The 12849-nt window shown below is 49.5% G+C and overlaps 6 protein-coding genes across 6 annotated transcripts; 3 read left to right on the plus strand and 3 right to left on the minus strand.

The window, feature by feature from the left end:
- Positions 1-326: 326 nt before the first annotated feature.
- P174DRAFT_457651 (putative monooxygenase) lies at positions 327-2270 on the minus strand (the record flags this gene model as incomplete). The annotated part of the gene is made up of 9 exons (XM_024829569.1): positions 327-697; positions 768-999; positions 1077-1148; positions 1205-1278; positions 1324-1387; positions 1605-1695; positions 1756-1801; positions 1869-1999; positions 2068-2270. The coding sequence occupies 9 exons, from the start codon at positions 2268-2270 to the stop codon at positions 327-329; spliced, it is 1284 nt and encodes a 427-aa protein (XP_024685503.1).
- A 393-nt stretch (positions 2271-2663) lies between these two features.
- Positions 2664-4776, plus strand: P174DRAFT_401819 (putative monooxygenase). The gene is made up of 4 exons (XM_024823937.1): positions 2664-2878; positions 2949-3031; positions 3091-3487; positions 3570-4776. Exons 1-4 carry the CDS (start codon positions 2733-2735, stop codon positions 4711-4713), a joined length of 1770 nt encoding a protein of 589 aa, XP_024685504.1. The 5' UTR covers positions 2664-2732; the 3' UTR covers positions 4714-4776.
- Positions 4777-4825: 49 nt separating this feature from the next.
- Positions 4826-7253, minus strand: P174DRAFT_457654 (putative transcription factor; the record flags this gene model as incomplete). Its single annotated transcript, XM_024829570.1, has 3 exons — positions 4826-4873; positions 4930-6564; positions 6630-7253. The coding sequence occupies 3 exons, from the start codon at positions 7251-7253 to the stop codon at positions 4826-4828; spliced, it is 2307 nt and encodes a 768-aa protein (XP_024685505.1).
- Positions 7254-7474: 221 nt separating this feature from the next.
- P174DRAFT_448612 (putative monooxygenase) lies at positions 7475-9420 on the minus strand. The gene is made up of 2 exons (XM_024828776.1): positions 8818-9420; positions 7475-8756 (listed from the first exon to the last, which is right to left on the minus strand). The coding sequence occupies exons 1-2, from the start codon at positions 9385-9387 to the stop codon at positions 7779-7781; spliced, it is 1548 nt and encodes a 515-aa protein (XP_024685506.1). The 5' UTR covers positions 9388-9420; the 3' UTR covers positions 7475-7778.
- Positions 9421-10252: 832 nt separating this feature from the next.
- Positions 10253-10942, plus strand: P174DRAFT_417908 (pantothenate kinase protein; the record flags this gene model as incomplete). Its single annotated transcript, XM_024824644.1, has 1 exon — positions 10253-10942. One exon carries the CDS (start codon positions 10253-10255, stop codon positions 10940-10942), a length of 690 nt encoding a protein of 229 aa, XP_024685507.1.
- Positions 10943-11286: 344 nt separating this feature from the next.
- On the plus strand, positions 11287-12166 carry P174DRAFT_476038 (uncharacterized protein). The gene has a single exon (XM_024830662.1). It carries the CDS (start codon positions 11631-11633, stop codon positions 12003-12005), a length of 375 nt encoding a protein of 124 aa, XP_024685508.1. The 5' UTR covers positions 11287-11630; the 3' UTR covers positions 12006-12166.
- The last annotated feature ends 683 nt before the right edge of the window (positions 12167-12849 follow it).

The following is a 12849-nucleotide window of genomic DNA, read 5'->3' on the forward strand; positions in this document are numbered from 1 at the left end:
CTTATCGCATCGGTATAACTAACCGGATCAATTTCAAACTTTTCCAAGTGTACAAGGCCATACCAGACTAGTCTTGCCATATGCTAAAGCTTAGGAAACAGAAGTACTTTACGATAAGCGTATATCACTTGGGACATATCACCCCAGGCAGCACAAAAGCAAATTCAAGGCAATAAGATAAATCGAGAAAGCAACCGCGATAATAAATTTGAAATTGTGTTCTACACAACTCATAGACGAACGAGGACGACACACAACGATAATCCACATCAAGGCTGCTGCTACTGCTGCTGCCAACGCCTGGTGACAACAACCCAGCAAAGCCTTCAGATTTTGATCAACCGTACATCAGCAGCATCCCGATTCTGAAATCCTAGCTGCTTCTCGCCGACAGCCAGACTCTCCAACCGAAAACGCTCGACAACAGCCACGGTCGTCAACTTGAAAATCAGATCTGCGAGATGTTTGCCCAAGCAGCGACCCGAAGCCGCGCTCGTGCCATAGCGCATAAAGCCGCATCGCAACGCTTGAGGGGCCACTTCCAGGAACCGATCCGGGCGATATTGTGCGCCATCGTCTCCCCAGGTCACGGCTTCTTCGTTGAGGCGTCGATTGTCGATGATGACGGTTGTGTTGGCCGGGACGTGGTATCCGCCGATCTGTTTGGCTTCGCCTGTGGATTCGGGCATGGAGAACCCTATTATCTGGTCGTTAGCAAGGTCATTGACATATTGCCAATGGATTTGAGGGATCTTGCGCCGACTTACAAAACGCCGGGCTCAGTCGCATGCTTTCCATGGTGACCCGGTGCAGGAGGGTGCCGCTGTTGGTCAGGTACTTGGAGAAACCTCCCTCGTCTTGTGACTTCCATTTACTGATCTCAGATCGAAGTTCAGTCTGGATTGACGGGTTCGCGGCGAGGTTTGTTATGGTCGTGCTCAAGACGGAGGCGCTGACATCGACGTTGGCAAAAAGCACCTCGCCAAGTGTTGACAGGAACTGGGAGGCTCATTGTGTCAGTGATTTAATCTAACAGAGTGAAGTGGCCTGACGTGTGAAGTGAGAACGGCACTTACATCTTCCTCCGTCATATCCTTCGACGGATCGAAGCCGCGAGCGATTTCTTCAACCGGGCATTCCCACTTGCCCTATGAACTCGCATCAGTCCGAATAAACACCAATGATAGAAGATGGAAATATGTACACCCCGAGCGTTGTGAATGACGGCTCGATTGAGACCCCGCCACTCCGACAGGAACTTGTCCACAGATTTGCGGACTGATGTCGGAAATAAGGTCCAATATCTTGATTCATGGCTCTTACAGATCAGAATTCCATGGACAGCTTGATCGTGCAAGTGGCTGAGCTCGAGCAACTGCCAATAGAGCTGTTATGCAGGTCAGTAATCTTGAACATAGCCACGAGAAAATGTTGGGGTCAGACGCAACTCGATCATCAAAAGCGTCTCGATATAGATGGTGCGCGACGAGCCGGAAAACCAGGAACTTGAATGCTGATCTAGCATTGAGATCGGTGGATGATGAGGTGGACAGCTCTCCGACCCAGAGTACAGTCTCTCGTTGAAAGATTCCAAGGCGGCGTACTGCTTCGTGAAACTTGAACGGGGGATCGAAATGCAGGCGGATCTTTCGCCACTCATCGCCGTATCGAAGTCCTACGGCTGTCCCCATAAATCTGATTTCCTGTCAACGACGATGTCCAATGCACAAGATCGAGCTGTCAGAGACCACTCACCGGCCGAACAAGCCGCCAAAATTGAAGTTGAGCGGTTTTCCATGAACTGTTGCTCCACATCGATCGTCAGGTATCCATACTCCCCATAATGGCGCAACATGGTCCAAACGCACCTCTGTAGTCGCTGCGGTAGAAGTCGTGAACGTGTGCTGGTTGACTAATGACCAGTTCCTGATATTTTCCACAGGTGATGAGGTACGGTTCGGTGCCTGCTAAGGCTCGACCCTGCTGCGAGATGTGTGCACTATAGTCCAATAGCTGGCATCAACGTTTCAAAATCATCGATTATGTTCGAACCAAATCGATTCTAACCTTTGTAGCAGTTTGAGACGAAGATCAGTGATCTTGAGCTCTTTGATGAGTTTGGTCTGGTCGTTACAGAAGGCGTACCTCCGCTGAAGACCACGAACACTGATGCTCAGGACAACAAGCACAACACCGACGACTCCTAGGCCAAATACCAATGGCTGTGAAAGCAGTCTATCCAAGACTATGTTGCCGAAAATGGCGTCCATGATTGTATTGACGAATGTTGACAGTAAAAGTAAAAACCCGCCAGTTGTGACCGGATTTAGACTTTTTGGGGGGATGGGGGGATGGGGGGAAGGGCGGCTCTGGATGCGAAGACGAGCGACTGAGCGACGATATAAATTAATCAGACGTACACCATTCGTCGGATATTCTCATCGGAGAAGCAGAAAAATCACCTACAATCCGCGAGATGTGAGTGTGTTAGATCTGGTCCGACGGTGTGTGTCCGACGACTCTGTCGATCAGCTCGGAGCAGAATTGCAGATCGGACATAAGCTATTCGGCCCGACACCCGCCTCGGAGCAAGACAATAGGTATTCAAGGAGATCCGTGGCATCTTGCAACAAGCATGTCGTTATAATTGCGAAAACGACAAGTCTACGTTTAAAATATTCTGTTGCTTGCGACCAACAGATTTTTTCCGACAAACGAGCAAACGCAGCACCATGGAAGAGATCCGAACAATCGAGATCCTGCCCAAGGGCACTATTCTCATATCGGGAGGCGGGCCTGTAGGCCTCGTTCTGGCTTTGGTGTTGGCTCACCATGGCCAGCGTAGTGTTCTGATCGAGCAGAACATTGAAGCCACAAGGTACGGTACACCTTTCAAGATTTGAAAGGGCCTGGCATTTCTCTTGCAGAGTGCTAACCACATTCAACAGGTACCCCAAGATGCATTTGGTCATTGCTAGAACGATGGAGATTTTCCGTCAACTAGGCATTGCAGATGAGCTACGATCCAAAGGTTCTAAACCCGATTTGCAATACATTGAAGATTTCATTCGCTAATGCACGTTTGTGTAGGTGTGGCAGAAGATGAGCCTTTCACAGTCCGTTTCTCAAGTGGCTTTGGTTTCGCTGGGTCTTTGTCCACCTGGGATCTGCCCAGCGTTGAGGCGTTCAGGCAAAATATCTCGTTGAATAACGACGGTACGATGCCTCGTGAGCCTTGGGCACGTATTCCAAGCAATATCATGGAGCCATGGCTTCGAGAGAAATGCGATGCGAACCCACTGATCGATACTCGCTATGGGTGGGCCGTGGAAGGCCTAGTGGAGTACGAGGATACAGTCGAGGTTCATGTCCATGACCGAGCATCGAATATTCGCAAGACGATTCGCTCCCCATACGTTGTCGGATGTGATGGCGCATGGAGTGCGGTGCGGAAAGGTTTGGGCGCGGAGCTAGAAGGCGGGCCTATGTGAGTTCTGCTATGTATTCCGGTGGCCCATGTGCTCAAAGAGACAATAAGTCTCCTTGAAAGCTAACTCCAACAACGATAGGCATCGAGCCGTGGCCTTGACCCATTTCAAGTCAAAGGATCTCGAGCGACTCCATCGCCAGGGCCGGTTTTGGCATACCTTTTTTCCCATGGACCCTACAACCAATAACGGCTCTGTCGGCGGCGCCATCATCGCGCAAGACGGAAAGGAGACCTGGACAGTCCACGATTATTTAGGCTCTGAATACAATGCAGACGATGTGACCGCCGAGAAGACAGTCGCCCGGGTCCTTGGCGGTATGGGCTCACCCTACCCGATTTCTATTGAAGAAGTCACTGCAACCTCCATCTTCACGCCGACAGTAGCTCTCGCCGAAACGTGGAGCGGGAATCATCAGCGCGTCTTCCTTGCCGGAGATGCTTGTCATCAGACAATTCCTTCCGGCGGCTACGGAATGAATATGGGCCTTGCTGATGCTTGGGATCTTGGCTGGAAGCTCGCAGCCACTGTTCAAGGCTGGGGTGGCACTCACTTGATGAAGACATACGAACAGGAACGTCGTCCTGTGGCAGCGCTGATGCAACACTGGAGCAAAATCCACATGATGAAACTCATGGGGCTTTCAACAGCTGTGAAATTGGATCCGGTCGTCATCGAATCCATGGATGAGCGCGGCATAGCCCTGCGTGAGGAAATCGATCAGTACATTCAGCAAAACGATGACCATAACCAGAGCTTCGGCGTTGAAATGGGTCACCGCTACGAGTCGAGTCTGGCAGTACTGAACGAGCAGGTGGATGTTGAAAAGGCAGCACCACAGTTTGACTCACGCAACTACATCCCAACTACCTTTCCTGGTTCGCGGGTACCGCACGTGGCTTTGTCGGACGGCAGCGCCATTTCCGATGGATTCGGGAAAGGCTTCACCATGGTCGCGTTTCTGCAGAAAGAAGCAGTAGCAGCCGGAGACCAATTTCAGGTGCCCATCGCACTGGCCAGTTTTGAAGAAGCAGCACGCCAGCACAGTATTCCTTTAAAGAGCCTTTGTTTGATGAATGAGACGCATGCGTTCCGAATTTGGGATGCTTGTCTTGTCCTCGTGCGGCCTGATGGATTTTCAGCGTGGCGCTCAGATAGTCTGGACAAGGTGCATAATGCATCACAAGTGTTGCTTCAAGCAACAGGTCATACCTCGCCTTTGTAAGCAAACCCTTTCGAGACAGAGACGATCGAACATAGAACAGAATGGAAAGAATTAACCTCAATTAATCACGATCTTCATTTCGCAACGTAAATGGTCCTGTGAACTTGCTCTATCAAATAGTTGGAACCAAAAAGGCCGAAAAGTCCATGTAGTTGGAGTCCTGACTTCAGTCAGTAGTGCTATGTAAGAGGCGCATATTTCGTAATTTGTACTCACCATTGCGCCAAAATCCAGGCCGTCAAGAAGTCCATTATCGATCACGTCTTGCGACACTTCTCGGGGAGTGTTGGCGGCCCTGTAGGACTGTAGTACATCGTAACACTCCTTCAGGCTGTCTTTTGCAGTGTTCAGCACAGCAGACAAAATGGGTTGGCCGCGTTCCATGGCGTATATCTGGGAAAGAATGCCAGCAAGAAAGATGTAGCGTTTCAACGTAGGATGGCCCAACTTTACGATCTGCAGTAGTTGTTCGTTGATGTGTTCCAAAAGTCGAATGATGGGCGCTCGCTGGCCGCGCGCCAGTTCAGCGAGAGGATCAAGGACCAATGTGTGGTTGAGACCAATCGAAGCAGATGACGGACCGGAACCCGTTTCCTCCAGCTGAGACACAACCTCCAAGCCCAAGACTGAAATTACGTCCAGGCTCAAAGGTCCGCGAAATGACCCTGTGCTCATCACCATCAACTTGGACAGATCATCAAGAGAGTCTGCAGGTAGCCGAAGTCGCTCGGCATAAGTGGCGATAATCATTGCAGACTCCTGACAAACCCTCCGGGAATAATAGAAGCGGGGATCCTTTTGCGCTTGTAGCATGAAAGGCCGATGCAGAACCAGAATATACCGACGAATCTGCATATCAAGGAAAGCGTGATGCATGCCTAGGAATTGCGACCAATGCGACCGACAATAGCTTGCAAGAGTACGGCAAACTGTCTGAAGTTTCGTAGCTAGCTCAATGGCCATTTCGTATGAGTGCTCTAATCGCTCGTTTTGGACCGCCCTGACAACTTCAAGTCGTAACGGCAGGGACTGACGCATGAGAATTTGTATCGACGATTCCGTATAGCTTGTCAACGGTTGTGGAGATGGAGACTGTTTGCTGGCTAAATCTAAATCAGCATCGCTGACATTAAGAGGCATATGATCGTCAAAGTCGTTTGAAGAAAGAAGCAAAGGGATGGAACAGTCCATGGAACCATGGATTACGAGCTCTAGGACTGTTGTCCAAAGCCTCCTTCGTATCTCGGCTTGAAAAGGAGACAGAGAAAACAGTTGTGGATCTCGGTGCAGGCCCATAGCCATAGCCACCCGAAGTAGACCACTTTCCGACAGCCACGGTGAACGGCCGACTAATGTTATCTGCCGCGAAACCAATAGAAGACAGAAAATTTGAATTCCATCAAGATTGTTGGTAGTTTTCTCTGACGGTCCAACCATCCAGTATTGAGCAGCTTGTATCCAAGTACGCCGCGCGCGCTGTAGAACTTTGTCGTCGTCGTTGCTGAAGACGCTTCCAATGGCCAACACCAAACCCAACTTGATTGCAAAGTTTGTAACTACAGGCTGCGGCTGGCTGAAGTATTGTTCGTATTCTGCCCAGAATGTGGGAATGTGAAAACAACGATAGATCAACTCGAAAGTCCGCATGTAGTGATTCACTAGTCGGTCACAGATGGAACGAGCCGGCATTGTACTCAGAAGTTGAGGAACGGGGTCATCCATCTGCGGTGCCTGCTCATTTTTCATCGTGAGTCGCAAGTTGCGTATCTCATTCACCGAATCGGCCAGCTCGGCCTTAGTATCCACGAAGGTCAATTCAACGTCCCTGTCTCCAAAATGGCTGACTCTGAACTATTGACACGTCAGCCAATGTTCAATCAGTCAAGGTGTTCATTAGAAAGGAGCTTCAACAATACCTTCTCAGCAGTGTGCAGCCAGTGGCTTGAAGGAAACAGTTTTACCTTCTTCTGGTTGTGACGAAGTCGAGGGATGACAGATGGAATTGTTAGAGACTTATCGCCCGTGACAGCTGAAGGCGCAGGACGAGCTTGGGAGAGCTCAGCAAGCCGCTGCTCGACGTGTTGGAGGCGATTAGACAATGCCAGCAGCGTGAGGTGATTGTTGCTGCTGCTGCTGAGGCTGTGCTGCGGGGGATCGACTTCTGGTACAACCGAGTGCTCAAGCTGCTGTACACGACGCTCTACGCTCCGAATTCGCTCCGATTCATTCGTTGTTCGTTGCCTTTTTGCAGGGTGATCGATGTTGTTGTTTGGGGCAATGCTGAGCGAGCGAGGAACTTGTTGTTGGATAGTATTGCCCTCGCTTCCACGGTCTTCCAGGGCGAGACTAGGTTGCTGCTGACCTCCTTGATATATGCACGTCACCGAGTTTCTGGAGACTTGACAGGCTGAACATGGCGATTTGAGATCGCAACGTACTTTTCGGCGGCGGCACGGGTCGCAGGATTGCGCAGGTCGGCGGCTCCGACGAGCGGGTGAAGATGCTGACCGGTTACTGCCAAAGCTCTGGTCCTCAGCCATCTTGACGACAGTCCAAATTGCAGGTATTGAATGCGCGGTCAACGGACATCAATGATGTTGGAAAGGTCGGAGGGAAAGCGCGGGGTCGGCAAGCTGCTGAAGTGAGGTGCTGTTCCATCTTGCTCTCGGACTCGGGCCCGGGTCCGGACTCGGGGCTCGGACATAAAGCCCACTCTACTAAACGTTCGCCACCCACCGACCAGTTCAACCTCCTCAATACAGGTATTTTCATACAGCCCTTATTGGTGTCAACAGCTAGGCTACGAATCCCTTGCCGAGATTTGATGACACAATATCGTCGCTTTCGATCGTCGAACATAGCCTTCGCTCCTAGGCGTCAATGCATCGTCTCCGTTCGATTTCCAAGTTGTGCTGGTCCGTTGCAGGAATTTAGAAACGAGTGAAACGTGGATATATGAACAATAAAGAGTTGCAAGGCATGGATCAGTTTGGCATCTAACAGTCAAGCTAATGTTCTAAAGTGTCAGCTAACGTAATTCTCATGTCGACTGTCGTTCATCGATTCTAATTTCCTTCGCGTGCTTTGTGGAGGGCAACCAAAACACCAGTCTTGTTACTTGGTCCAATCCGCATAATAGCATGATATGGATTCGCATCTCTGGAATCGATTCGCTCGTAGCGCATTACCAAACGAGCCAACATGTATGCAGCCTCCGTCATGACCATCATCTGTGCTGGGCACCTTCTAGGACCACCGCTGAAAGGCACGAACTCCCAAAAGGGCTTCAGCTCAAGGAAGCGCTCAGGACGAAAATCGTCTGCGTCTTCACCCCAGTATTCCCGATTGCGCTGCTGTACTGTCTTGGTGACTTGGACCATGTCACCTTTGCGGACGAAGATGGGGTACTGGCCGTCTTTGCCTCCGCCACGTGGGAGGGTCGTGTCGTTCATGCAGATACGGACTTGGGTGACGTTGTTTGGGTTTAGTCGCAGAGTCTCATCAAGACAAGCATTGAGAAACTTCAAGCCTCTGAGAGTGGAGAAGCTGAGTTGACCAGCCGCTTCGTCCTCACCCCCTTGAACTGATGTCAGTACCTCCTCACGACATCTTGCCCACGCATCCGGGTGACGAGCCAAGTGCCAGAGGGCATTACTGATGAAGATCGAAGTTGTGTCGTTGTTCGGGACCAGCAGCAGGGCCAATTGAGACCGCAGGTCTTCGTAGTCGGAGTCGTGTGATGCCATGTACCATAGAAGGTCTTCCCGCTCAGGGCCTACTTTCTCTCCAGCAGCGATGCGTGCCTTGCGGGTTTCGATTTCTTTGTAAGTCGCTGTGATATGTGTGTCGACAAAGGCATGAACCTCGTATACTGCCTTCAGCCACCAGTCCCAGTTGAACCACTTGATCATGCGAACGACCTGCATACGCTGGCGACTGCCACGAAGAACATCCAGCATGGCCCATGTGATTTTGGCCTTGGCTGGATGATTGAGGGCCCCCATAGGCTCGCCAAGGATGAAATCAGTGGTCAAATCCAGGAACTATGTTCGTATGAGCATTATAATGAACGTTCAAATTGCTTTTTTTGCAAGCGCGACTTACCCATCGCTGGAGCAGGGGCTGGATGTTGAATGTCTCTCCGTCCGGCGGCAATAGAGACAATAACGAGTCCACATACGGCCTGATCCGATCAGTGTTCGTATAAACATCGCGATTGAAGAACGGCTTGATGAGGAAACGGCTGAACACCCAGTCGTCCCCGTCAACGGTGTTGACACCTTTGTCTGCGAACGGGTGGAAAGCTTTCGTACTGCGTCGGAGAGGACTGATGCCAAAATCTTTCCAGTTGATCGCTGTCATAGCCTTAAGGTTATCCGTCTCGGTGGTGTAAATTTGGCGTTTTCCGAGAAAACGGATCTTGAATGTGCTCGGTTGGCCTTCATGCATAGCTGCCAGCCATGGGATAAAAGTGTCTCCACGAAGGGCCTTCATTTGGCTCAAGGCGAGATCGAGGCCGAAAATGCGATCCCATTGGGGATAGGATGGGATAACGCCGCAGCCATGGGCTTTGCGTCCTTGGTATTCTTTGAATCGCCCCCACAGTATATTGAGGAATATGGCCAGTAACCCAGAGGCGACGGCCAGAGACCAAAGGTTGTCGACGATTATCATCGTGTGGGCAGGTTTGTTAATGATGAAAACTGTCGCCAGCCACTTTTGAGGAATGAATTCCACATCTTTGATGCGATGAAACCGAGACGCATTTAAAGCATAGAGGCGCAAAAGACCTCGTTAGAAGACTCGGAGGTCTCTTTCGATGAAGTGAGTGCAGCTCCGTGAGGTACTCATGGTCAAATATTATCCCCGATACTCCACTCTCGAATCTCGGACTTAAATTCGGGACCTTAACGCAACCATAGCTGAATGTAATATCTATCGGGTTGCTCGGATAAATAACTGTATCTACGTAGTATTTAGTAAGTTACTTCAATAAGTAAGTTACTTATTATTAGTATATTATATCTATCCATGGATAATAATTCTGATTATAGTATTACTTATATGGGTATTGTAGATATCTATATATTCTACTTGGTACGATTAGCGTCTTATATATTTACTGTCGCCTCCGTCACTATACACGTGGTAAAAGTCTAATTATCAACAGACATCAAAGTCCATTTTCTGTCAGCCCTGCAAACACCAACCATTTAGCAGGGGTTGATTACTGGTAAGATTATTGATTGTTAGCGATTAGGCACACAGCACATACCTACGTCGGCGAGTCAGCCTAAATGGGATAGTTGACATTAGGAACTGTCCAGGCGGTGATTTATCGCTCTCTGTTCTAACATACTCTACTTCTTGTTAGCTTCTATGCAGAACATTGTGCAAACTCTAAATATAGCGCATATTCAGGGCTATATCCCACCGTTCTCACCGCTTCCGAAATTAGTTCTAAACATGACTAGGCCACCTCTCCCTGACAGCATCCCCGAACACGGAAATCTGTTACTATTAGCCAAGGACCTTGGCAATGGCATCTGCGCAAAGGGCTGCCACTCTTGAAGAGCTCGCATCTTTGATCTTAGGCATCAACCAATCTTCTCCAACTCGCGTCGCAATCGACGGGCGAACAGCATCTGGGAAAACTACGCTTGCCGACGAGCTTTCAAAGATCCTCTCAGTCAAAGGAAGGAACGTTATTCGTACTTCAATCGACGGATTTCATAGACCCAAGGTCGAACGCTATGCGCGCGGCCGTTTCTCCGCTGAGGGTTATTACTATGATGCGCGTGATCTTCCAGCTATCAACACCCTTCTCCTCTCCCCGTTAGGACCAGATGGTGATCGACGTTATCGCACGGCATCGTTTGACCTTGATAAGGATGAGCCTATTGAACAACGACCGCACCTCGCCGCAAATGATGCTATACTCCTTGTGGATGGCACCTTCCTCCAGCGACCAGAGCTGCGTGATGGTTGGGATTTGACGATTTTCGTTGAAACCTCAGAGCAAGCTTCAGAGCAACGAGGTATACATCGAGATGCTAGCCATTTGGGAGGACTAGAGGCCGCACGGCAGCTCTATGCAACGCGGTATCGGCCCGCTTTTAATATCTATGACAGCCTATGCCAGCCATCCTCCCTCGCCGATGCAATTTTCAACAACGACAACTTTGATCAGCCTACGCTCAAGCTTCGAGGTGGACAGTTACCGCACTAGTGGGCCTGATTGTTTTGACAATTAACACATAATTCATCTCCCTATCGCGGCTCCGTCGTGTGATATGGTGTTCTCTAACGCCAGCTCGCTTAAGATACCGTCTGTGCCTTAAGGTTTTATTGCACCAGCGTCTGTGTGCAGTGCATGTTCGTGGCTAGAACTAGAAAAAGGGACTTCGATTCTAAGTTTCATCCAACCACTCCTAATTTCAGCTTATAAATTGCAAAACAATGTCCTGTGATATCTCACACGAGCGGCAAGGCACACCGGGGCGCGACCAGGAGCGTGAAGATGAACGAGAGTAAGGAATCATAGAGAGCAATTAACTGGCATTTGAACTGCTTATGCAGTCCCTTGAGCGGGCGACAATATCCATAGCATATTCACGACAACAGCGGCAGTGCACGCGACCCCACAACAGTCGTGTTGTACACATGGGCCGATGCGCACACACGTCTGGTTTTTAAGTACTTACCAGGGATATAGACAACTATACCCGTTGGCACAAATCATCATTGTCATGGTGAGGACTATGAAGACTTTCTTCACTGGCCGGAAGACCAACATGGCGAACGTGAGGGAGTTGATTCTAAAGGAATTATAGCCGCTGGGTAGTTCTGCATCAGGTATTGCCTCGGAATCCCAGAAAGGCGTCAGGCGTAGGAGAGGGTTGCAAACTCGCATCCTGATGCATGCTTTCTCAAATAGCAGTGCCGTTAACCTAGAGGCATGTTCTTTGGTCTGGCACTCATTGCAACGCAGCACAGGTCATCCCATCAGTGCAATGCCAGTCCAAGGACTCATTCTTGATTCAACCCCTGGCGGAGACTCTTTCATTCGTGAGGCTTCGCGATGGACGGCTGGAGTGGTGATGGGGTTTGCATTCCTACCTAAGTTCCTCGCAAAACTAGTTGCTGCTGTCATTATTCTGCTGTATTTTGGGGTGCCAAGTCTGTTTAGGATGGAAGTGCTCCCTGCGCGGGGGCAAAGAGTGTTTAATACACTGGAATATATCCCCATAAATAGTGCACGACTGTATATTTACTCAGACTCAGACCCTTGATTAGCGAACAGGACGTCGAGTCGCATTCGCGCGAAGCTGAGGCCAAAGGATATAGGAGAATCAAACTGGGCAAGTTCAGTGGGTCGGGGCATGTGGCGTATATACAACAGGACCCAAAAAGGTATTGGTTGTTGATTTCAAGGTTCTGGGATGAATACTGTATGTAAAGCGCCAAGTATAGAGTACAGTTCTCCTTTACCTGTTAAATTGCTAAGAGAGCTCTTCTGTTCTTTACTTGCCATGTTTAGTGTTTATTTAAATCAATGGAATACTCCCAATCCCTCATCTAATGTGTCCTGGATGAACATTCTCATTCATGAATTTTGCAGTATATCAATGAAAAGGAATGTTAAATTCATACCAAGGAGTCACCCAGTTTTGAGAATTGTCACCCAGGAGCTCTCGCGCAACAATAGTCACTGAATAACCTGCCTCGGCAAGCGCCCATGCTCGGCTCAATGACTCCTGCGCCGATAATGCCAATTTCCGTTTTTGATGCCTAGAGATCCTTAACTTGAATCTGTTAGTGGTTATGTTCATCCAGGATCTAAGTATGAACTCACTTGTATCTCTAACCGGATCAGTCTCCGGGTGTAAGCACCCGATTTGTAGAGCGGGCAGCGCCTGTCGAGGCTGGAACACTCTCCAAAGATGCGTCCAATCTTAGGTCGTGCATGGGTTATTGACTGAGACCTCTACTCTGATAGCTAGATATTGTCAACAGTGCGTGTCCTCTGATCCTTTCCTTGGGCTTTCACATGTCTGCTTCGAACTTTTGCACCTACTGACACCATCAATTTGGGTCCCTGGGTAGCGCTTTGTGTACCTAATCAGTAGCTCATGC

Source organism: Aspergillus novofumigatus (genome assembly GCF_002847465.1).
Source record: "Aspergillus novofumigatus IBT 16806 chromosome Unknown P174scaffold_2, whole genome shotgun sequence".
In the NCBI taxonomy this organism is placed as follows: Eukaryota; Fungi; Ascomycota; class Eurotiomycetes; order Eurotiales; family Aspergillaceae; genus Aspergillus; species Aspergillus novofumigatus.